Genomic DNA, 24,588 nt, shown 5'->3' with positions numbered 1-24,588 from the left:
CACCCTGAAGGTGAGCAGCACTATTTTATAGGCTGAGGTCCCAGACTGAATAAAAAAGGAGAAAGTTAGCACACCGGTATCTATTTCACTGGGCTTCCTGACTTGGATATATTGTGACCAGCCGCCTCATACTCCTGCTACCATGCTTTCCCTCTAATATGGTCTGTACACTCAAATTGTGAGGCAAAAGAAACATTCCTTAAGTTGATTTGCCAGGTATTTTATCATAGTAATGAAAAAAGTAACCAATACAGAAAATTGGTAACAGGAGTGGGAACACTGTTTCCAGAAATCTGAGTATATGGCTATTACATCCTCTGAACTGGTTGTGATAGAGACGTTGAAGAAGGCTTACAGACTAGGAAAGTTTTAGAATCCCGTAAGCAGAGCTTAGTGGAGCATTTGCTGAGAGAAATGTGGACTGTGGAGACCTGGCTCATGAGGTTTCAGAGGGGAATAAGGATTTTGCCAGGAACTGGGCTGGAGGTCATTCATGTTACATTCTCCCTAAGTATCTAGCCTCATTCTGTCCATGTGATGAGAACTTGCATGACTCTTGATTCAAACGTAATGGGCCAGTCTAGTAAGATGGTTCAGCAGGTAAAGATGCATGCTACAAAGTCTGATGGCCTGAATTTGATCCCTGGGACTCACATGATGGAAGAAGGGACCAGCTCCCACCACTTCTCTTCTTACATGGTACATTCTCACCCTTCCTCCTTGCATATAACTGCATAAATAAATGTAATTTAAAATTTTTAAATGGTGGATTAATTTGTTTTGTGGGGTAAGTTTCAACACAGTATAATATTCAGGTTGTGCCATGGTTACTGCTCACTGCTATTATCCAGATATACAGGGAGAATGGTCAACAAGTGTTAACAGAGAGAGATGTGAAAAACTGTGCAGCAAGGTGCTAACTTAAAATAGACATGTAGATCAATGGGATAGAATAGAGGACCCAGAAATAAACCCACATGGCTACAGGCATCTAACCTTTGATAAAGACTTTTTTAAAAATACACTGGAGCAAATACAACCCTCTTTAACAGATGGTACACTACGCACATGTATATAGCAGAATGAAACTAGGTCTATAATATCACCCTGTATCCCCCCAAAAAAGAACCAGTTAAGAATAAATCAAATACCCTAATGTAAAACATGAAATGAGAAAACACTTGAAGATATAGTTACAGACATTCTGAAAATGTCTCTGGTTGCTCAGAAAATAAAAACTTAAGAATTGTCCAAAGGATTGGATTAAATAAGAACTGCACAACAAAAGAAACAGTTGTGGGGTAAGATACAGCCTACAAATGAAATAAGCCTTTTTTAGCTCTACATCTGACAGGACTAATGTCTAGAACATATAAAGAACACAGAGCCAGTGAGATGGCCCAACAGTAAAGGCACTTGCACAAAAGACTGATGACCTGAGTTTAACCTTCAGATTCCACATAAAGGTAGAAGGAAGAATCAATTCCACAGGGTTGTTCTCTGACCTCCATACATGGATCCTGGCACATGCATGCATCCCTGCCCTAAACACACACACACACACACACACACACACACACACACACACACACACACACACACACATAGTTCAAAGTCCTCCTCTGCTACATAGTAAGTACAAAGCCAACATGCCTGAATCAGACCCAGAAAAACAGCAACTACAACAAAAGAACAGCCAGATACACAATAGCTAAACAATTAATAAATGGGCAAATGAAATAGACAGTTCTCAGTGTCACAGGTCTTTAATCCCAGCACTTGGGAGGCAGAAGCAGATGGATCCCTGTGAGTTTGAGGCCAGCCTGGTCTACATAATGAGTTCTAGGACAGCCAGAGTTATGAAAAGAGACCCTGTCTCAAAAAAAAAAAAAAAAATCTCAAGAGAAGAAATACAAATGGTCAGTAAATATGTAAATATATAAAGAATATTGAACATCCTTAAGGCATTGGGGAAGTGCTGTGAGATTCCATCTCACCCCAGTTAGACTGCCATTGAGAAAACAGATAAAGGTTGGTGAAGATGAAAGTGCAGGGCGGGGACATTATACACTATTTGTGGGAATGCAAATTCGTCGAGCCAGTGGAAATCAGTGTGGAGAGTCTTCAAAATACTTTAAATAGTCCTGTCACCCAGACATACCACCACTGGATATATGTCCAAAGATACTTATGTGTCTGTTTAGTGCAGTGTTACTCAACCTAGACAACTTACAGAATTAGCCTAGATTTCAAACAGGTGACTGGATGAAAAAGAATGTGCATTTTTTCAAATATAAAGGACAAAATTAAGTCATTTCTTTCAGGGAAATGGGTGGAACTGTATATCATCAAAAGTGAAATAAGTTAGACTCAGACAAATACTACATTTTCTCACTATGGACCCTAAATTTAGAATCCTATATGTACATATATGATGTGAGAGTAAGCAAGACTGCAGAAACAAAGCAGAAGAGTGGAGGAGGGGGAAATGAGATGGCAGGGTGCATATGATCAACTTATATGATATGCTTGCATTAAGATGTCTGTGAAACCCATCACCATGCACAATAAATGTACATCAACATTTTTAATTAAAGTCACTTTAATTTTTTTATTTGCTGACTTAGTGGTTGTTTGAGTCACTGTTTTATTGATGTGAAGAGACACCATGACCAAGGCAACTCATAAAAGCAAATATTTAATTGGGGCTTGCTTACAGTTTCAGAGGTTTAGTCCATTATCATCATGTTGGGAAGCATGGCAGCATGCAGGCAGGCATGGTGCTGGAGAATAGCTGAGAGTTCTACCAGACCCACAGGCAGCAGGAAGAGTGAGCCACTGGGCCTGGCTTGGGCTTTTGAAACCTCAATGCCCACCCCTAGTGGCACACTTCCTCCAACAAGGCCACAGCTCCTAATCCTTCTCAAGTAGTGTCACTCCCTGATGATGAAGAATTCAAATACAAGCCTATGGGGGCCATACTTATTCAAACCACCACAGTGGTTGTACATAAGCACACACAAACATCCAGCAGTACACATGTGGAAGTCAGATAACTTTGGGGAGTCAATTTTCACCCTTCATTTTGTGGGTTCTGGGGTTGGAACTACAGTAGTGAAACTTAGTGACAGGTGCCTTTACTCACTGAACCATCTCCATGGCCCACTGTCATCACTCCAGAGGTGGTGGGACCCGGGAGAATGGAGCCAATGAATGAGGCAGACTGAAGTCTCATGCAATAGCCTACTTTATATAGAATATCAGGCAATATATACTTTGAGAATTAAGAAAGGTCATATGCTGGACTAGACCCTGTCCATATGGCAGACAGTTGTGTAGCTGGGTCTGTTTGAGGGGCTCCTGGCAGTGTGATCAGGATCTACCCCTGGTGCATGAGCCGGCTTTCTAGATCCCATTACCTATGGCTGGACACCTTTCTCACCCCTGATAAAGCAGGGAGAGGCTTGGCCCTGCCTCACCTGAACATACTAGGCTTAGCTGTCCCCCCATGGGAGAACTTACCCTGTTAGAGGAAGGGATAAGAGGTAGGCGGGGAAGGTGAGGGGGGAGCAGGAGGAGGGATGAGAGGGGGATCTGTGGTTGGTATGTAAAATGAGTAAATAAATAAATAAACAAACAAAAAATCAACAGGAAAAAAGGTCGTATGAGTAAAGAGCACATGATTCAAGCTGTAAACATTCTGAATAACAATAGTAAGTGGCAATGGGTACTCTGAAGCAAGCCCACTCCTATGTGCTACACCTGGGAAGGCATGAAAACACATTCCCTGAACAATCCCATGTTTTGAAGAAACAAGTCACAAGACTCTCGTTCTGTTTTCTTGGAGTGTTCTCACAAGCACTCAGAATTCTCTTCACACAGCTCCATGTTCCGACAGCCTACCTTTAAAACTTTTATAAAGTGAGCTGGAGAAATAGCTCAGTTTAAGAACACTTGCTGCTCTTGAAAAGGACCTGGATTTAGTTCCCAGCACCCACATGGTGGCTCACGATCATCTGTAATTCTAGCAACAGGCTTGTATGTGGCACACATAAATACAGACAAACACGTAATATTTTTTTTTTAATGTTTCTGTTGTTTTGAGATGGGGTCTCTCTGTGTAATCCTGGAACATTGCTACCATGCAGACCAGTGAGCCTCAACTCAGATCCACCTTCATCTAACCCCTAAGTGCTGAGGGGAAACATCTTTTTAAAAAAATATATAAATCAATAAAGTTATATGTCTGCCTTAAATTTTATTTTATTTGCATCTAATATTATACATATATAATTCACGAGCTGATATGACCTTATGTGCAAAGTTAAATGCAAATGTCCAATGGTAGGCTAGATTCTCCCACAGAAAGCTCTGCCTTAAAATACCTGCAGATAAGAACTTATTGTTCTGGTTTCATTCACTCGTGGGTTGGTGCCATCCTCTGAGGTATGCATGCAGTTCCTGTGAACACATGTTTAGGTTACCCCAAACTCCACATCCCTGTGTAGTAACAGTTTTATGTAGCTTTTTCTATATAAAAAGATGCTTTAAAATACATGGTAGAGCCGGGCGGTGGTGGCGCACGCCTTTAATCCCAGCACTCGGGAGGCAGAGCCAGGCGGATCTCTGTGAGTTCGAGGCCAGCCTGGGCTACCAAGTGAGTTCCAGGAAAGGCGCAAAGCTACACAGAGAAACCCTGTCTCGAAAAACCAAAAAAAAAAAAAAAAATACATGGTAGAAACATCCTGTAGGCAAGTTATCACAAAGCAGAGAATCTCTGTTATGGCCCTCAGATGCTGTGTGATTGACATTCTTTGCCTTTGTGTTGGTAGAGCGTAAGAGGAAGGAGGGTAAGGGGAGGAGGCTGTAACTATCCCTGATACACATGGACCTCTCAGGAGTGGATTAGTCACAATATCAGGGTCTGTAGTGGAGTCCCTTCCAGGCTCCTTTGGCTCCTTTGTAAACCAAAGGTCCTTAGTAAGAGACCATGAAGGCCTGCCTGTATGTAAGACATCTCTGACCATCTGACTTCTCTCATAAAGTAAGCCTAATTGTACTACTATGTGTTTAAGGCTGCCACGAAACAGCCACTGCTGTAATTTCTCTATATTATAACCAGACCATATTGTAGGAAAATAAATAAATAAAGGTGCTTTCTCTTTAGCTTATCCAGGTCAAGTTGTTTTTGCTGGTTAAGTATGTAGCCAGTTGGAGATTTCAGTGGTATTGATGGAGTATTCTAATAGAGATCTAAGGACAAGGAGGGTAGGTCATTAAAAGTCTAAAACTCCTTATAGGGTGATCTTTATCTGTGACTAAGCCTCAAGATGCCAGACCTCTCTGGATATTAGATGGACATAGTGCCTTTTCCTTAGAGTGACTTCTTCAAGTTGTGTTCTGTCTCCAAACATGACAATGACTATCTGTCCTTAGAAGTGCTATATCCCCTGCAGATGATTGTGAGCCACCATGTGGGTGCTGGGAACCAAACACAGGTCCTCTGAAAGAGCAGCCAGTGCTCTCACCTGCTGAACCGTCTCTCCAGCCCCACTGCATTGATGTGAAATTCCAGCAGAGCACTAGGGTTTCCTCCCCAGTGCACCAGTGTCCTCTCAAAGGCTATTTTTGTCTGACAGTGTTTTGATCATAGCACTGACCACTGTGCTCAGGCTACAGGCATTCCACAATGTCTTCAGGGATGTGTGTACTTCACAATGGAAATTTATTAGAGCCAGGCTGTGAAGTAGGCACTGGAAAAGTACTTAAATGTTCCTCTGGGAATAAATGGAGATCTGTACCTTCCCATCAATCCCTGTATTCATGCTAGAGATTTGAGGCTATGGAAGTACTGTATGCCACTTAGGACATTTGTTTTCCTGGGATCCAGCGTTATTTGCACATGTCCAGATGCCTTTGCTCCCAGATCTTGAAGATTTGGAATATATTCCCTCAAATACAATGTGTTAAAGTTGAGACACTCAGTGCATAGCAGATTTCACATTGGAGGAACCAGAGGACCTGGGAGATGTCAATGTGGTGGGCAGTGGGGGGTGGGTGGGGTGGCTCAGGATATGCAGAGTTCCCAGGTAAGCTGCCAGAGGCCTACTGATCTTTTCTGGATTAACTCTCTGGGGCAGGTTGCATAAAAGCTTAGCTATCAGCTCATCAATTAGCAGGCTGTGCTAATATATCCCTTCCAGGAATAAACTGGGTCTCCTCTGTCCTGATCCCAGGGGCTGAAGTCAAGCAGAGTACTTATAAACCCATACAAACCCATGAGTTCATTCTATGGTCTAGGTAGATTCATGCTTGCCTAGATCTGTGTCCTCCCAGTGTGAGATGAATTAATATCCACTCACATAAGACTATAGAGATAGGGTACCATATGCATGCAAAATTTCCAAATCTTCCACTGGCATTATTTGTTAGGATCATTTCTCAGTGACATGGTATGTTGCCAAAGGTTGCCAGATGTGCCTCTGCTTTCCCTACCCATTTGATAGGGAGTATTTCCACAAATTCTTAGTACACAGAAGTCTGTCAACTCATTTATGCCCTAGAGAGAGACTTGAAACATATCTACATGTTCATTCAGATTGTTTATGGATGGAGTAAGGATGTACGACATTGTACCTTCTGGACATACACTGTACCATAGTCCTGTACTACCAGCCCCAATATCTGCCTTTTCATTGTTCCTTCTTTTCATGTTTAATTTTAATTTTTATAGTTACATTTATATAGACTGTTACTGTCTGTTTGTCTGTATATCTATGTGAGAGAGAGACAGACAGAGACAGACAGAGGGGAGAGAGAGCTGGGGGGGGTGTGGTACATGCACATAAATGTTCAAACATGCATACACATGTGGAAGCCAAAGATAGACACTAGGTGTCTTTCTGTATCACTCTCCATTTTGTTTTCCTGAGAGACCGTCTCTCACTGAACTAAAAGCTCACTATTTCACTTAGGCTGGCTGGCCAGCAAGCTCTCAGGATCCATCATTTTCTATCCCTCCCTCCCCCATCCCGGTGCTGGGGTTGCAGATATATACATCCATGCCAAGCTTTTTATGTAGGCTGGGTGATTCAGGCTTAGGTCCACACAGCTGCATAGAAAATGGTTTACCCACTGCACATCTCCCCAACCCCTATTGCTATTTTTTTAAAGATTATTTTATGTATGTGAATGTCTTGTTAGGGTTTCTATTGCTGTGACAAAACACCATGACCAAAGAAACTTGGGGAGGAAAGTGTTCATTTGTTTACATATCACTGTCCATCATTGAAGGAAGTCAGGACAGGAACTAAAGCAGGGCCGAGATCTGGAGGCAGGAGCTGATGCGGAGGCCATGGAGAGGTGCTGCTTACTGGCTTTCTCCTCATAGATTGCTCTGCCTGCTTTCTTATAGAACCCAGGACCACCAGCCCAGGGATGGCACCACTTACAATTGTCTGGGTCCTCCCCCATTGATATCTAATTAAGAAAATGCCTTATAGGCCTGCCTACAACCCAATTTTTTTTTCTTGCTTGCTTGATTTTTTTTTTTTTTTTTTTTTTGGTTATTTGAGACAGTTGAGATAGGGTTTCTCTGTGTAGCCCTGGCTGACCTGGAACTCTCTCCATAGACCAGGCTAGCCTTGAACTCACAGAGATCTGTCTGTCTCTGCTGGGATTAAAAGCGTGCACCACCACCACCACCCAGTCTTTGATGTTTTGTTTTGTTTTGGTGTTTTTGGTTTTTTTAAGACAGAGTTTCTCTGTGTAACCTTGGCTGTCCTGGAAGACCAGGCTGGCCTTGAACTCACAGAAATCCATTTTCTTGAGGTTCCCTCCTCTCAGATGACACTTTTTGTATCAAGTTGACATAAAACTATCCAGCACAGTTAGTGTTTTACCTACGTGTATTTATGTTCCCCATGTACATGCCTGGTGCCCACAGAGGTCGGAAGAGGGTGTTAGCTCCCCCAGAACTGGAGTTACAGATGGTTGTGAGCTGCCATGCAGGTGCTGTGAATTGAGCCTGGGTCCTCTGGAAGAGCAGCCAATGCTCTCAACAGCTGAGCCATCCCTCTAGAACCTCTATTACTTTAATTCTATTAAAAAAGTAATAAAACTTTTCATCCATGGATTTTGTTTGTATTGTGATTCCTAGGAAACCAATTCTTTTAATCCATGAATTGTCCCAAGGTAGGATGTCTGTATTCAGTTTTCTTTATCACATAAAACAGAATATAAATCAAGCTGTACCTTCTATTAAACACTAACAAGACAGTAGTGTGGTGTGTGTGTGTGTGTGTGTGTGTGTGTGTGTGTGTGTGTGTGTGTGTATGAGAGAGAGAAATACAAATACACGAACTCTGGTTTTGTGTTTTCAAGGCTAAGGACTTGGGTTGACCAGAAGTGTGTCATTGCAGCGGTTGGTGTCATTTGAGGACGTGGCTGTGGATTTCACCTGGCAGGAGTGGCAGGAGCTGGATGCTGTTCAGAGGACCCTCTACAGAGATGTGATGCTGGAGAACTACAAGAGCCTGGTGTGGTTGGGTGAGTTTGACTCCTCTGCAACTCTCAGCAGTAATTGCTTTCTTCTTTGTTGATAAGTTAATAATATCTGTTCATACTCATCGGTAGTATACATTTTCAACTGCCATGTAGTACTCAGACTATACAGCATTAGAAATTGTTCCTCCCTTCACCGTACCCCAGGATGCACTAACCATCCCCCTCCCCTCTTCCTTTCCCACATGCTGTAACCACTGCTCTGTTCTTTACTTCTTTGAGTTCAACTTAAGCATTCAATGAGAACATGCAGCACTGTCCTTTTGGCTTTCTCTTTCTTTCCTTATTTATTTCTTAGCTTTTGGTTTTGTTTTTTGCTTTTTACCCGATATATTTCACTTATGTATTGTGGTTTTCCTGGAGAGGCATAAAAAAAACTCGGCCCGCCCCAAATAAGAGGAAGCTGACAGAAGTATATATTCCCTTTGCCGAAACTCCAAATTTGGTTTATTAAGCGCATGTACAGTTGGGCAGGAGGGAGCCATTATCGGAATTTCATGTGAGGTGTTAATGGCTGTCTTAAGAGGGGATGTTAACATCCCATTACTATTATCAGACCAGTGGTTCTCAACCTTCTTAATGCTGCAGTCCTTTAATACAGTTCCTCATGTTGTAATGACCCCCAACCATAAAATTATTTTCATTGCTACTTCATTAAATGTAATTTTGCTACTGTTATGAATTGTAATGTAAATATCTGATATACAGGATGGCTTTAGGCAATCCCTATGAAAGGTTCACTCAACCCCCAAAGGGTCACAACCCACAGGTTGAGAACCTCTGTCATAGTTCACTCCGTTCTGTTGCTATGAGTAGGCTAGTGTCTCCTGTAGGCCACAGCTGCTCTACTTCAAGATGGTGGTGACTGTTCACAGAGGAACTAGATGTGCTATAGCTGTACCACTCTCCTTTTCTGTCATGTCACTAGGAAAGAATTTTCATTTATTTTAATAGAAAATGTTCCATTTCTAAGTATACTTTTTATTTTATTTTATTTTACTTACTATTCCTGTGTTAATAAACACCTACATTGATCACATCTTTTTGCTTTGTGAACAGTACTGTGATGAACACAAGACCAAAGGTTTTAAACCAGGAATAAACTACCGTTCATTACCCTCCTGCAATCCTAGCACTCAGGAGGTGGAGGCAGAGGATCAGAGGTTCAAGGTTATTCTTTATCTATATAGTGTGTTGAAGGCCAAACTAGGCTGCATTAGACTATTTCAAAATGAAAAACAGGGCTGGAGAGATGGATCAGGGGTTGAGAGCACTTGCTCCTCTTGCAGAGAACCTGAGTTTGTTCCCAGCACCTACATCTGGTGGCTCACAGCCAGCTGTAGCTCCAGCTTCCAGGAACTCAACACCCCTTTCTGTCCTCCACAGGCAGCTGTACTCACATGTGCGTATCCTCACACAGAACAGACACACACAAGTACGTACGATTTTTAAAATAAAAATAAATCATTTTAAGAAGTAAAATATGAAATCAGTAACAACAAATGCAGGTTTCAGCACTCCAATAACACATCCGTCGAAGACATGTGCAAACAATCCATGTGCCAGTGTGTTTCTAGACTCTGAGGACCTCTGTACTGGTTTCATGGTAACTGGACTAATTTACCTGCCCATCATCAGTGTGTAGGACCTTCTGGCACTTGTGATTTTGTTCCGTGGATAGCATTCTAGCTTCAGTGTGCTGATATCCTGTGTGGTTGTCCCAGGCATTCTCTGATGGTGTTGAGAATTCCTCAAGCTATTTGTGTGTCCTGATGGAGAAGCATTCATTCACATCATTGTCCCATAGGCATCTTGTTGGGGGGTGTTCAATCACACTGTGAGCCCCGAGTTTGCATTTATGTTAGTTAAATAAAATTAACCTTGGGTCGGTCAGGAGCTCCATTAACAACTAATTGACAGAAAGTATTCATAGAGCTTCAGTGGGCATCCAGGAGAGACACAGAGAGAGAGGAAATAATAGGGTGGGGTTTGGAGTGGCACAGTTTTTCTAGTTTGGTGAAGCCAAAACACAGGTCTTTCAGAGAGGCCAGCAAGGAGAGAAGGTTAGCTAATTGTGACCCAGCCTCTCTGAGCTAGCAGGTTTTTACCCGGGCCTTTGAATCTTGAGTCTTATTTATAAGTAGAACGCTGGAGATTTAGTTACAGCTACCTTTAGAGGCAGCGACAGAGCCCATTGCCTGCAGGAACAGAATTCTCACGTGGCTGCTGCTAGAGAAGCAGGCTGGTAACTGTGGAGTTGTAATTGTGGGCAGAAATAGCAGTGGATTTAGGCACAGCCACTATGCTGAAGTTAAAACAGCATCTGAAGTATTCATATATTCTAAAAGCTAATGTCTTGACAGGTTGTTGGCCTATGTTTTCTTATTCTATATGTTAGCTCTGATTGCTTGCTTTTCTGAACAGACAATTTTGAATTTTTTTATAATAGTTACTGATTTTTGCTTTTATTGATTTGTTTTTTGGCATTATGTCAAAAAGACTTTTTGCCTAGGTCATTGTATTGAAGAATTGCACATGTATAGTATGAGTTCATAGCTTCAGGTCTTACATCCCCTTCTTTGATTGATCTCAGGTGATTTCCATCTATGGCGAGAAATGAGAATTTAATTCCTTTTCTCAGTTAGTATGATTTATTACTTAGTATTCCTGGGTGCAAGTGCATGAAAGCTGTGTTGAAAATCAGTTGGCTGAATGTGTTAGTCAGAATTCTGTCACTGGGAAAAACAAAAAAGATGCTTGACACAAGCATCTTGAAAGAAGAATTCTTTTGGATTACGTTTTTTCAGAGGTTTCAGTCGATGATCAGTTGGCCCTGTCACTCTTGTTCTGTGGTGACATCATGGCAGAGCACATGTGTTAGAACAAAGCTGATCACCTCATTGCAGCCAGGAAGCAAAGGAGGAGAAACTGCTGCCCAATATCCCCTTCAAATTTGTCCTTATAACCCCATTTCCATTAGGTCTCATCTCCCAGCAGCTGATGATGTCCCGTGATCTTTAACATGTTTTGGATTCAAAGTGTAGCATTCAACGTATAACACTGCATATATACAGAGCTATATCTGGGTTCTCCGCTCTGTTCCACTGGTGTATGTCTCTTTTTATGCTGAGTCCACACCATTTGAGTTACTGTATCTTTGGGGTGTGTTTTGAAGACATGTATTATAATGACTCTAGGGTTGTTCTTTTTGTTTAAAGTTGCTTTCACAGTTTTAGATCTTAAGATGTTTAGGACAGTATTTTTACAGTTTTGTGGAGAATATGATTGGTACTGAAATGGGAATTTCATTAAATCTGTAAATCATGTTGGTTAGTTGGAAATGTTAGCAATTTACTTTTAGACCACGAACATAGGATATTTTTTGTGTCTGTGCATGTGTCAGTTTGTCAGTGTGTCTTCTTAAACATTTTTTCTCTGTTTTAGAGTTTCAATGTGTATCCTGGTTATTGAATTTTTAAATTATTTTAATTTTTAAAAATAATTTATAATGGCTGGAGAGACGGCTCAGTAGTTAAGAGCGCCTGCTGTTCTTCCAGAGGTCAATTTCCAGCACCCACATCAGGTGTTTCAAAACTGCCTGTAACTCTCCCTGAGGGCAGGGATCCAACTCCTTCTCTGGCCTCCACCATCACCTACATACACAGCATACACAAACATAAATAATAAAATAAACATAAACAATAAAAATATTTTATAGCTATTGGGGATTGAATTGAATTCTGAATTTACTTCTCAGCAATTCCGTTATTAATAAGCATGTAACTTCAGATTTGGGTGTTTTTACTTTGTGTTCCGTACTCCCAGGGAACCGATTCAACTAATCCAACTATTGTTATTTTTAGTTATGTATTGTGTTTGTTTGTTTGTTTGTCTTCTATATAAAAATCATGTAACCTACAAAAAAGGACATTTTTGATATTGCCCTTTCATGTTTTAATTCCTTTTATTTCTTCCCCTTACTCTACTGTTGTAATGAGATCTGGCGCCCCTCTTCTGGTCCGCAAGCATACATCCAGACAGAACACTGTATACATAATCAATCAACCGATCAATCTTAAAAAAAAAATAGTGTGTCCTTGTCTTGTTTGAGAGCTTAGAGGAAATAATTTCTGGTTTTTGTCATTCATTAACCTGTGGACTATGGGTCTGTTATATATAACTCCCATAGTATTGAAGTATAGTCCTTCTGTCTCTAATTATGGAGTTTCATGAAGCTAGGATGTTAAATTTTCTCTATGGGTCTATTGTATATAACTCCCATAGTACTGAAGTATAGTCCTTCTGTCTCTAATTATGGAGTTTCATGAAGCTAGGATGTTGAATTTTCTCAAGTCCTTTTTATGCATGGATGGTGATGTTCACGTGGCTTTATATTCTTCATTCTGTTGGTAAGGTGGTTTACACTTGTGAGTTTTCATAACATGAAAGTTGTACCCTGGAACAAATTACAGAGAATCACAGTTTAGTGTTTGGAAGGAGTGGCTAAGTGGTTAAAAAGCACTTGTTGCTCTTGCAGAGGACCAAGGTTCAATTTCTAGCACATACACAGTGGCTCACAACCATCCATAACTCCAGTTCCAAGGGATCTAATGTCCTCTTCTCACCTCCAAGGGCATCAGACATGCACATGATACACAGATATACATGCAGGCAAACAACTCATAAAACAAGATAAATAAATCCAAAAAATTAGAGTCACTGTTTATTATCTTTTTATATTCCATTCCACTTGATTTTCTGTCTTGCTGAGAATTGAAGTCTGTTGGTCTGTAGTTGGTTTGCTGTGTCAGTGCCAGCTTTAAAATCACTGCAGTGCTGGTCTGTAAGGTTACAGCTACAGTGGTTGAGACTTGTCTTAGTTGTTTTTCTATTGCTATGAGGAGACTCCACGATCAAGGCAACTTATAAAAACAAAGTCTTAATTTGGGGTTTGCTTACTTATAGTTTCCAGGGGTAAGTCTGATTATAATGGCAGGGAGCATAGCAGCAGAAAAGCAGACCTGATGGAACAGTAGCTGAGAGCTTGCATCTTATCCGAGAGAGAGAGAGAGAGAGAGAGAGAGAGAGAGAGAGAGAGAGAGAGAGAGAGAGAGAGAGAGACTGGGCCTTGTGTAGGCTTTAGAAACCTCAAAGCCCACCCCTAGTGACATGCCTCCTCCAACAAGGCCACACCTCCTAATCTTTCCCAAACAGTTCCCCCAACTGGGAACCAAGTATTCAAATATATGAGCCTATGGGGGCCATTCTCATTCAAACCACCATATTCCTCTAATGGCCTTTGTTTTATAAGTAACTATAGACTTTTCTCCAGTATATTTTAGAATATTCTTTGCCATGGAGTTTTGTCAGTTTGACTCTAGTATGACTCAAAATTATTCTTGGTCCAGTCTGGTAGGGGTTCTTAAGCATCTTATATCTGGACATAAACATCCTCTCATGACATAAAGTCCTTACGTTCGATCTGTGTGTTGATGTCCCTTTTCCTTTTGGAACACCGTGATGAAATGCTTGCTTTCTCCACAGCAGTGCATGTCCATCAACAGCTTTGTCATTCTCTGTATTTCTTTCAGGTTTGAAAACCTGCCTGGGTTATTTTTAAATTCCCTGTAATTTGTTCTCCTGCCTGGTGAGATCTGTGATTTCATCCATCAGCTTTCTTTTATTATTTCATGAATTGAGGCCTTTACTTCCAAAACTTCTGGCTGGTTCTTTTTTGTGATCACTCTCTACTTTCTCCATTTCTCTTAAAGCTCTTGAGTTATAGTTCCAATGTCTCTGTTTTTCTTCACTTCTTGTGTTTCCTCCAAGTTTTCTTACATCATCACATTGGGTTATATGTCATACAATTGAATTCCCCATAAGGGTGCTATTCCAGTGAGTGAAGACTATGGTGTAAACCCTCTCTAACACAAGTTCTAGTTCAGCCACTGTGACAAAGACCCTGAAATGGGACCGTTGTCTTTTCTCCGTAAACCTGACTTGGCACAAATCTTTTCTTATTTCCCATTTACAGGGCACTGTTTAGCCAAACCTGAGTTGATTTCCAAGTTGGAACAAGGATTGGCACCATGGAGTGGTGCAGAAACCACAGAACAGTGCCTGCCAGGTGAGTCAATGCTATTTGGATAAGAGTCAGCAAAAAATGAGCAACTCGGCTATTGGTCACATTGAGATGTTTTCACCAACTTTTATCAAAGCCAGCCAATTCTTATCAAAGCCAGACCTGAAGGGAGTGGGCTCTTGAACCTGACACTTACTTTATCTACTTTCCAAATCAGGGACTCCGTGTCAAACCATTTTTCCTGGTTTGGTTTGGTTTGGTTTGGTTGTTGCTGTTATTGAGGTATCCTTATATTTGCCCAAATTCACTACCACTATGTGGGACTTCTCACCCATTTTTTTGGTTAAATACTTTCCCTATTTTTCTATTTCTTTTTTTTTTTCAGTGCTAAGGATCAAGCCCAGGGATTTGTGTGTTCTAGGAAAACACTCTAGCAACTGAGCTCTATGCCCATCCCACCCCTCACTTGTCCTTTCCTCCTTTCCATAGACTGATTTCTATTTGGCATTTGTTGACATGTTGGGGTTTTTTTTTTCAGTTCTTGAGCTTTGATTAGCTTAAGGGTTGTTGTCTTTGTAATTGTTTAGGTGGCAATAGTCATCGTACAAATGTGTCCTGAGAAGGAAAAGTGAAACAAAGAGAGAGAGAAGAATCACAAAGGTTGTTGAGCCAGAGGAGAGGAAAAAGCATGGGGTTCTATTTTAGGAAAAGCATCAAGTGAACTAACATCTAGTGAATTACTTACTTACAAAAGAAACACTGGATCATGGTTGTGTACGTTAACTTATTGTCATCAGCATAGGCCAGTGTCATCTGGGAAGAGAGAAAATGCTTCCATCTGATTGGCCCCTAGGCAATCCTGTGGGTCATTTTCTTCATTGGTGATTGATGGGAGGAGAGCTCAGCCTACTGTGTGGGGTGCCACCCCCCAGGCAGCTGGTTCTGCATGCTATGATAAAGCAGGTTGAGCAAGCCATCGAGAGCAAGCCAGTAAGCAGTGTTCCTCCATGGTCTGTGCTTCAGTTCCTGCCTCTAGGTTCCTGCCTTGATTTCCTGCCCTGACTTCCATCATTGATGGAGTGTGAGCAATATGTTTAAGACAAATAAACCCTTTCTTCCCTGAGTTGCTTTTGTTGATGATGTTTCATCCCAGCAACCAAAACCAGCAATCTTGGTTAGTCTAGATAAACAAATGTAAAAGTGGCCTACAGAAAGTTTTAAGGTTACAGATCAGTGAGGGAGGGCCCAGCCCACTGTGGATAGTGCCATCCCTGGGCTGTTGGTCCTAGGTTCTATAAGAAAGCAACCAAAGCAAGCTATGAGGAGCAAGCCAGTAAGCAGCACCCCTTCGTGGCCTCTACATCAGCTCTTGCCTCCAGGTTCCTGTTCTGTGTGGGTTCCTGTCCTGACTTCCTTCAGTGATGAACAATGCTGTAGAAGTATAAGTCAAGTAAATCCTTTCTTCTCCAACTTGCTTTTGGGTCATAGTGTTTTGCTGCAGCAATAGAAACCCTAAAACACAGCCCTGATCACTTCTGGGTTTCTGCAGAGAATAGGACTCAGCCTGCAGTCAGCAGATTGCTTCTGAAGTCTAAAACCTCAGTCAGACTCAAGTAGACATCACCTTCCCTCCATGCACAAACTAGTCTCTGGAGCAAGCAGGATCCTGCCTGGCACACATACCACCAAGTTCACTGGGGTCAACAGTGGCTCTTTTCTGCAAACAGGAAAGATTCTAAATGAAATACAGCCTGTCACAACATAGCCTTGATGGGCCTAACCCTCTGCTAGCACCCAGCACAGATTGATAATGTGATAAAGACTCCAGGCGCAACCTCAGTCTCCACCTCTCGCTGCTGGAGGCAATGTTAGAACAGATTAAAAGCTTCACCAGTTCCTTTTCTGGCTTGTTTTTTTTTTTTGTTTTTGTTTTTGTTTTTTTGTTTTTTTTTTTTTTTTTTTGGTTTTTCGAGACAGGGTTTCTCTGTAGCTTTGGAGCCTGTCCTGGACTAGCTCTGTAGACCAGGCTGGCCTCAAACTCACAGAGATCCGCCTGCCTCTGCCTTCCGAGTGCTGGGATTACAGGCATGCGCCACCACCGCCCGGCCTTGTTTTCTTCTTGATGGGTTATTAATATTACTGTTCACTTTCATTTTTTAAGTTTTATTTTATTTATTTTAGTCCTCCTTGTACCTGTCTCTACTTCTATGTGTTTTTTTTTCTTACTTTGTAACCAAATGCTTTTTGCATTATGTGCTCTCTTCTTCCACACACTTTTTTGGGGGGCCTGAATTTTGTTTTATTTTTGAGACAGAGTCTCTTTATTATGTAGCTGCAACTGTTCTGGACTCGCTATATTGAACCCACAGAGATCTGCCTGCCTCTACCTCTTGAGTGCTGACATTAAAGGTGTGCACCACCATGCCTGGTCCTTTTCTGTCTTTTATTTAACCCCAGTTCTCCCTTTATCCCCTTCTTTCCCTCCTTCCTTTAGCTTGTCCTTTTATTATTCATTTAATTTTTGTTTTTGACCTCACAGTCTATTCACCATTTATTGCCTGTCCCTCCCGTGGGCATTGGCGAGGCTGGCAATTGTCCTTATTTTTCATGTCTGTATCTGGTTGGTTTGGATGGTGCTGTTCAGTTTGTGTGTGATCTCCCTAATGTGCTCTTGAATTGGATTTGCAAGAATCTTACTGTGGATGTTTGCATCGGCGATCATCAGGAAGATTGTCCTGTCATTTTCTTGTATCCTTCCCAAGTTTGGGTATCAGGTCGGTGTCTTAGGATGAGTTGGGTGTGATGTTTCTCTTCTTTACAGAACAGTGTAAGCAGAGCATTCTTGCCAGCTCTTCTTTGAAGGTTTGGGAGAATTTGGCAGGGAACCCACCTGATTCCTAATTTCTCTTGATTGTATTTTCACTACTGTTTTGATCTTTAAAAAAATTTTTAAAAAAAGACATACTAACATTTATGGGCTTTTGACCAGGTGTATAATACCAGGCATGAAATACTTCCTGTGATGCAAGCCCCCTATCTAGGCAAAAAAAAAAAAGTGGTTGGTTATCCCCTTACCCATCACTACCACTGTTATACCTATGGGCACATCTTACCAGGCAGATCAATAGTAGTCATTCAGGGTCTAGCACAGAGTAAGACCTTGGATGCCTTTGCACCCCCAGCAGCCTGAATAGCAATTTCTGGCACTCTGTAAGCCCCACAGCAAAGACCAAGCTTCCTACTCAGCTGAGGTTAGCTTCAATATGTCTGCATCCACAGTGAGTGGTGTCATTAGTAACCATCTAGTTAATAGTGGTCAGCCAAGAAAAAAGTCAATAGCCTGTGTTGTTTTGGGTACCTCTGGGGTCTCAGTGACCAGTAACTCATAGGGAGGCATCCTTTACCTTGCACTGAAATTTTCTTCTGATAACTCATGACTTCTGCATTGTACACCCATAAAGGGTACTTCTGTTCAAACTCCTGTGTGTGTGTGTGTGTGTGTGTGTGTGTGTGTGTGTGTGTGTGTTAAATTACTTTACAAACTAGTAGATTTTCATAAGCCTTATCAACATCCTTAGTTTTGGCAAATCCACTCCATGCCCACTCTTCTCCCTAATCCCTCTATTCACTTAATCCTCTCCAAGACGACAGACAGGCAGGCAGGCAGGCAGGCAGACAGACAGACAGACAGACCCCCCCACACACACACACATTTCATGCTGCCTGTGTTCTGCTATCCCCCCATTCCTTCCAGTGTCCTCTGTAGAGCTAGCTTATTGGTCATAAATTCTTTAATCTTTTTTCTCTGGCTTGGCAGTTGATGATTCAGAGCTCGGAATACATCTTTCCAGGCACTCTGCCTTTAAAAGTTTCTGTGGCACAATCTACTGTTATTCTCTTGGCCTGCATTTATGAGTAAGTTGACCTTTCTCTCCTGTAGCTTCCATGCCCTCTCTTTACTCTGTGCTTTTAGTGTTTTAACTATGGTATGTTGTGGGGAGTTTCTTTTCTGACCCTGTTTATATGGTGTTCTGTAGGCATCTTGTGCCTGGATAGGTGTATCTTTCTCGAGATTTTGGGGCATTTCTTTTATGATTTTTTATTTATGCCTTTGGTATGGTAGTCTTCTTTTTATGCCCATTAATTCAAAAGTAGGTGTCTTATGGTGTTGCATGTTCTGTTCATTTTTTTAAATTTATCATGGACTTTTATTGGGTAATTCAATTCCTCTCCTGTCTTCTAGCCCTCACACTGTTTTCCATATGATCCATTCTGTTGATGAGGCTTTCCATCAAGGTTTTTATTTGGCTTATTGAGTTTTAATTTCTAGCATTTGATGCAGTTTGGGTTTTCTTCAGAAATTCTGTCTCTTTATTGAATTCTAGTTTCATGTCTTAGATTGACCTCCTTATTTCATTCAGCTGTGGTTTTGTTCTCTTGCAATATATTCATACCTTCTTTGAGTTGTTTAAACATAGTTACAATCATTCCTTTGAATTCGTCGTCTTGGAATTTTTCCAGGTCATTCCACTGGGGTCATGACTATGGGCTTAGTAATTGGGGGAAAGCAAGTTGTCATGATTTTCAAGTTATTTTTGTTTTATGTTGGGATGTGCATCTGAAGTAATGTGTTTATTGAGTCTCTCTTTCTTTTTGTTCAAATCCCTTTCTTTTCCAGTGCAGTTATGTGCACTGTTCAGGAGATGACTAATCTGTAAGAGGGTTGGGACTTTATTTCCCCTGTGGAGTTAGTATTGAGGGCTGCACATTCTGTCATTAGTAGTCTTTTGAGAGTCCTTTACTATCTATGCCAACAGTCATCTGGTGATCAGCATACCTCTTGCTGGTCCTCTCTTCCACAGCCTTCTGGTGTCTCTCCATGCCTGGATACCCTATGTTAAGCTCTGGTCAACTGGTGGACCACAAGATCCTAGGAAAGCTAGCTGTGGTGTCAGGAGACCTATAGGATGAGGAGAGTGGTTCTACCTAGGAACACTGGGAAATGAGATCCTAGAGGAGCCTGGAATCTTGTGGAAATAGAGGACCTACTGAGGACATGGGGGTGTAGTGTCCCAGAGAGGAGAGGTAGTCTAGCATCCATCACAGGGGAGTGGGATTCTGAAAGAACAAGACATAAAGTCTGTTGCCTGGCAGCACAAGGAAGTGAGATCTTGGAGAAGGCATGTGTCCTATGGGGTGATAAAGAGCAAGGCCTTCCTGGAGGAACAAAGAAGCAGGATTTCAGAGGAGCCTGATGACCTATGGGGTATGATGGTATGCAGCCTACCTCTCAATTTTTATTTTAACATATAACAAATTTCACTCTTCCAGTTTATTGTATAGTCACATAACCATCACTACCATAATCAAGATATATAAGAGAGTTTATGCACCCTCAGATATGTTTTTATTAAAAGTGACATTATGTAATTTCTAAGATTGATAGTCAAATTTCTATAAATAGCTGTGAATGTCAAATGCAAGTTTTTAATATTGACTCTTAAGACCATATTTCACTTATTAAATGATCATTTTTAATACCATTTTAGACGTTCATAAATGGAGTGCCCTGGCTGAAACAAGAGAGCAAGCTCAAGAGAAGTATTTAGGCCAACTTGAAATCACCAAGAGAAATACATCAAATGAAGATATGGTTGAAGTAGAAAAAATATTCAATGTGGACTCAAACTGTATTTCAAATATGAACATGAAGAATGAAGTCTACTCTAGAATGTTCTATCAGGAGCTTGTTAATCCATGGCAAGATGTACCTTTGCCTAGTGATCCTGATGAGAGGCAGGTAACAGAAGCAACTCATGATTTGAACGGAATTCGGGAAGTTCTCTCATATCCTGACCATTTTACTCACCATAGCAAGAATCAGTGTTCAGAGGGTCATTTTCAGTATTTTGGGCCAGATGAAGCCTTCCACATGAACACAACATTAACACCTAAGAAGTTTCATGTTCAGGAAACCTCTAGGAAGTTCAGTGAGAAATCCTTGGATGAGGTAGCTCTTCCTGCCCAATATATGACTCAGTTAAGAAAGCAAGCTTTGGGATGGAATACATATCATAAAATGTTCCCTAGTAGGACTGAACTCGGCAACCATGACAACATGCACATGGAAGAGAAAGATTATAAATGTGATTATGAGAAACCTATCCTTAACAAATCACACCTTACAAAACAACAGGAAGCACATGCAGGGAAAGAGCCCCAAGGATGCAAGGAAAACGTCAAATTCTTCTGTCTGGATGCTGAACTACAAACAGTTGATCAGAAGATGCACACAGAGAAACAAATTTATGAATGTAAAGTATCTGGGAAAACCTTTTACCATGAGTCACAGCATATCGACCATCAGAGATCACACACCTGTGAGAAATCCTGTGAGTGTGAAGAATATAGGAAAGCTATCTATGATAAGTCAACCCTCACCCAACATCAAAGACTTTATACAGATGGTAAATCCTGTGAGTGTAGAGAATACAGTCAGGCTTTCTACCACAATTCCTTACTTTCTCAATATCAGAGAGCTCACACAGATGAACAGCAAAATGAATGCAAAGAATTAATGAAAATTTACTTCTATATATCAAGCCTCGCTCAACATCACGCTCCTACTCTTGAGAAGCCTTATGGATGTAATGATTGCATGAAAACTTTCTCCCACAAGTCACAACTCACTCGCCATCAGAGAACTCATACAGGGGAGAAGCCCCATGAATGTAAAGAATGCAGGAAAGCCTTCTGTCACAAGTCACACCTTACCCGGCACCAGGGAATCCATGCACCTGAAAAACCCTATGAATGTAAAGAATGTAAGAAAGCTTTCTACCTGAAGTCACAGCTCACTCAGCATCAGAGAACTCATTCAGGTGAGAAGCCCTATGAGTGTAAAGAATGCCGGAAAGCTTTCTTCCGTAATTCACACCTCACTCAACATCAGAAAATCCATACAGGGGAGAAGCCACACAAGTGTAAAGAATGTGGGAATGCTTTTGCCCGTAAGTCACACCTCACTCAACATCAGAAAACCCACACAGGTGAGAGGCCCTATGAATGCAAAGAATGTGGGAAAACCTTTTCCCGTAAGTCGCAAGTGATGCAACATGAGACAACTCATACCGGTGAGAAACCCTATGAATGTAAAGAATGCAGGAAAACTTTCTATCTTAAGGCATACCTCACTCGACACCAGGTAATTCATAAACCTGAAAAGCCGTTTGAATGTAAGAAATGTGGGAAAGCTTTCTCACGTAAGTCATACCTCACACGCCATCAGAAGACACATAGAGGTGAGAAACCCAATCTAGGTGAGAAACTGTAGGGATGCAAATGATAAAGAACTTCCTTCAACTAGTCAGACTCAACAGAGGACTTACACAGATGAGAAGCCCCATGCGTGTAGGAAAATGTGCTGCTGTTACTCCTCAGCCAACATCAGAAAACTCATGCCAGTAATGAACCCTATAAATGTCAAAGTATGAGAAAGTTTTATGCAGGAGTTATGCCTCACTATACGTCAGAATACATAAGCAGTTGGGAAGCCATAGGAAATGCAGGGATCTATGTTTAAGTTACACCTCTCTATAAGTCAGTGAATTCATTTAGTGAGAAACCCTGTGAGTATACACGATGTAGTAAAGCTCAACACAACAAGAGACGGCGTATTCAGGCATAAATGCTGTCAATGTAAGCAATGCAGAAAAGCTTTCCATCATAAAAAATTCACTTACTGCCTGAGAACTTATAACTGTGATGCCATTTAAGTTCAAACAACATGGGAAAAATTTCAGCAAGTCAGACCTCACTGCCTACCAGAAAATCACACAGGTGAGAAAACATGCTAGTCTAGGGAAGCTTAGAGAGCCCTTGGCAAGTAAGGAATCCCGTGAGTATAAATAATCCAGAGATGTTTCAAGGAGCACTTGCTTTTCCCCTCAGCTTCTCTGAGCACTGATGCTTACATTTCACTTGTACTGAGACAAGGCTAGCCTGGACAACAGAGTAATACACCCTGTCCTTTTTTTAAGACTAGGTCTCTCTGTGTAAACCAGGCTGTCTTCAAACTCATAGAGATCCACCTGCCTCCTCCTCCAAAGTACTGGGATAAAAGGTGTGTCCCACCACACCTGGCTTGTAATAAAAATGTTTTTAATAAAGAAAGTCCAGTCAAACTATATTGGATCCTCTCCGTATAGGACATTGGAAACACACCAGTTTGGAACCATCTGAAAGTACTCTTAAAAACTTTTAGTGGGATTTGAAGTCTGGCTGGCATCAGAACACCATGAAGACAGACATCCAGGAAGAGCTTAGGGGCTTTGCTGCTGTACCTCACTCACCTGTGCATCAGAGGTCCATGCGAGAAGCCTCCATATGTCGAGATTGTGAAGTTCCTCAAAGTCACACATCTACAGGCATTGCGGAGTCCATTTGAATGTCAAGGGTTGAAAAAGGCTGGCATGTGGTCCACTGTCAGAGTCTGTGTCATGTGTTACCTACCCATCCCTTCAAATTCATACAAGTAGCCTGTGTTGTCAAATATGTTCAAATTAATTGCAGTCCATTGATAATGCTTTCTTTGGTTGCATTCAGTAAAATAAATCTTAACGATTTTTATTTTTAATTTATTGATTTTTGTATGCGTGTGTGCAGTGTGTGTACTTCTTGTGTGTGAACATGGGCATGCATGTGCCACAGCATATGTCTGAAAGTCAGAGCATAACCCTGGGTGTTAGACTTTGCCTTCCACTTTGAGCCAGGGTCTACGTGTGCCAGACTGGCCAGGATGCAAGCTTCTGAGACTCTCCTGTCTCTACCTCCAATTTCACCATGGGAGTACTGAGAGTAAAGATGTTTGCCACTGCATCCAGCTTTCCATGGGTTCTGGGGATTCAAACTCAGGACCTTATGGCAAGCACTTTACTTACAGAGTCATCTCCCTAGCCAAGATTTTTTGTTTGCTTGCTTTGTTTTATGTGTTTGATATTTTAGCTGAGGGCTTGAAATATAGTCAAGGCTGTCTTCAAACTCATAATATAACCCTGGATAATCTCAAAGTCTTGATCCTCCTGCCCAGCCTCAGATGTGTTTGGATTACTAACACTTTGCTCGGCAAAAATAAATAAATAAATAAAGGAGTTGGTGCATAAACAGAGGTTCCATGCATCAGAAATCTGTGGAAGAAAGTATCAATTCATACAACTTGATGTTAGTTTTCAAATAGACTTGTTAATCGTGGATTATGAGTCACAATTTAAATTACAAAAAAGTGTTCTAATAAACATGAATGATGCTCTGTTATTCCACACACACTGGACTGTCTTGTCATATTGGAGGCTGGTAATTGACACGGTATCCCAGTAGACAGAGCCAAGCATGCTGCTGAACAATGGACACTATATATACCATCCCATATATGCCTTGAGGGAACCCAACATTACTGAACAGATAATACGTACACAACAAGTGTGACAGGAGGTATGAGTGTACCTCCCTCAGTGATAGGGTACATGCTTTTGCATTTTGTATCCTCAGGCAAAATCTCCAGTATACATAAGATAGATAGATAGATAGATAGATAGATAGATAGATAGATAGATAGATGTGACAAAACATAGCTCAGTGTCTAGAGCATCATTCATTATAGTGAGACCTAACTTAAAACTGGGCAGAACTATCCTATGGCCAAGGGAGTTTGAACTATATAAGAAAGGAAGTTGAGCATGCACCCATCCATTACTCTGCTTTCTGGTGTGGATGCAATGGGACCAGATGCTTTGATCCTCATCATGACAAACTGTTCCTTGAACTATGAACTAAACAAACCCCTTCTCCCTAAGTTGGTTTTGCCAGAGTATTGTAACACAGCAATGGGAAAAGAGTATTACTATAACAATATTGTTACAAGTTAAATCATGTCTCAAGGTATGTGT

At 41.3% G+C, this 24,588-nt stretch overlaps 1 protein-coding gene across 2 annotated transcripts; it reads left to right on the top strand.

The window, feature by feature from the left end:
• Positions 1–8,356: 8,356 nt before the first annotated feature.
• Positions 8,357–23,279, top strand: LOC131898037 (zinc finger protein OBI1-like). 2 transcript variants are annotated; one of them, XM_059249088.1, is made up of 4 exons: positions 8,357–8,547; positions 14,597–14,689; positions 20,194–21,525; positions 22,852–23,279. In XM_059249088.1, exons 1-4 carry the CDS (start codon positions 8,514–8,516, stop codon positions 22,905–22,907), a joined length of 1,515 nt encoding a protein of 504 aa, XP_059105071.1. In that variant the 5' UTR covers positions 8,357–8,513; the 3' UTR covers positions 22,908–23,279. The 2 variants fall into 2 exon arrangements, with proteins under 2 accessions (XP_059105071.1, XP_059105070.1); XM_059249087.1 differs by having other exon boundaries at positions 8,360–8,547; positions 20,194–23,279.
• The last annotated feature ends 1,309 nt before the right edge of the window (positions 23,280–24,588 follow it).

The sequence above is a fragment of the Peromyscus eremicus genome, chromosome 23 (genome assembly GCF_949786415.1).
Source record: "Peromyscus eremicus chromosome 23, PerEre_H2_v1, whole genome shotgun sequence".
NCBI classification, from domain to species: Eukaryota; Metazoa; Chordata; class Mammalia; order Rodentia; family Cricetidae; genus Peromyscus; species Peromyscus eremicus.
The sequence above is the reverse complement of the archived record's forward strand: the minus strand, read 5'-3'. Positions and strand labels throughout refer to the sequence as shown.

Coding starts and splice junctions, on each gene's coding strand:
- LOC131898037 (XM_059249087.1), top strand. CDS start 8,514: ATGCTGGAGAACTACAAGAGCCTGGTGTGGTTGG. Junction 8,548..14,596: donor CAAGAGCCTGGTGTGGTTGG/GTGAGTTTGACT, acceptor TCCCATTTACAG/GGCACTGTTTAGCCAAACCT. Junction 14,690..20,193: donor CACAGAACAGTGCCTGCCAG/GTGAGTCAATGC, acceptor ATACCATTTTAG/ACGTTCATAAATGGAGTGCC.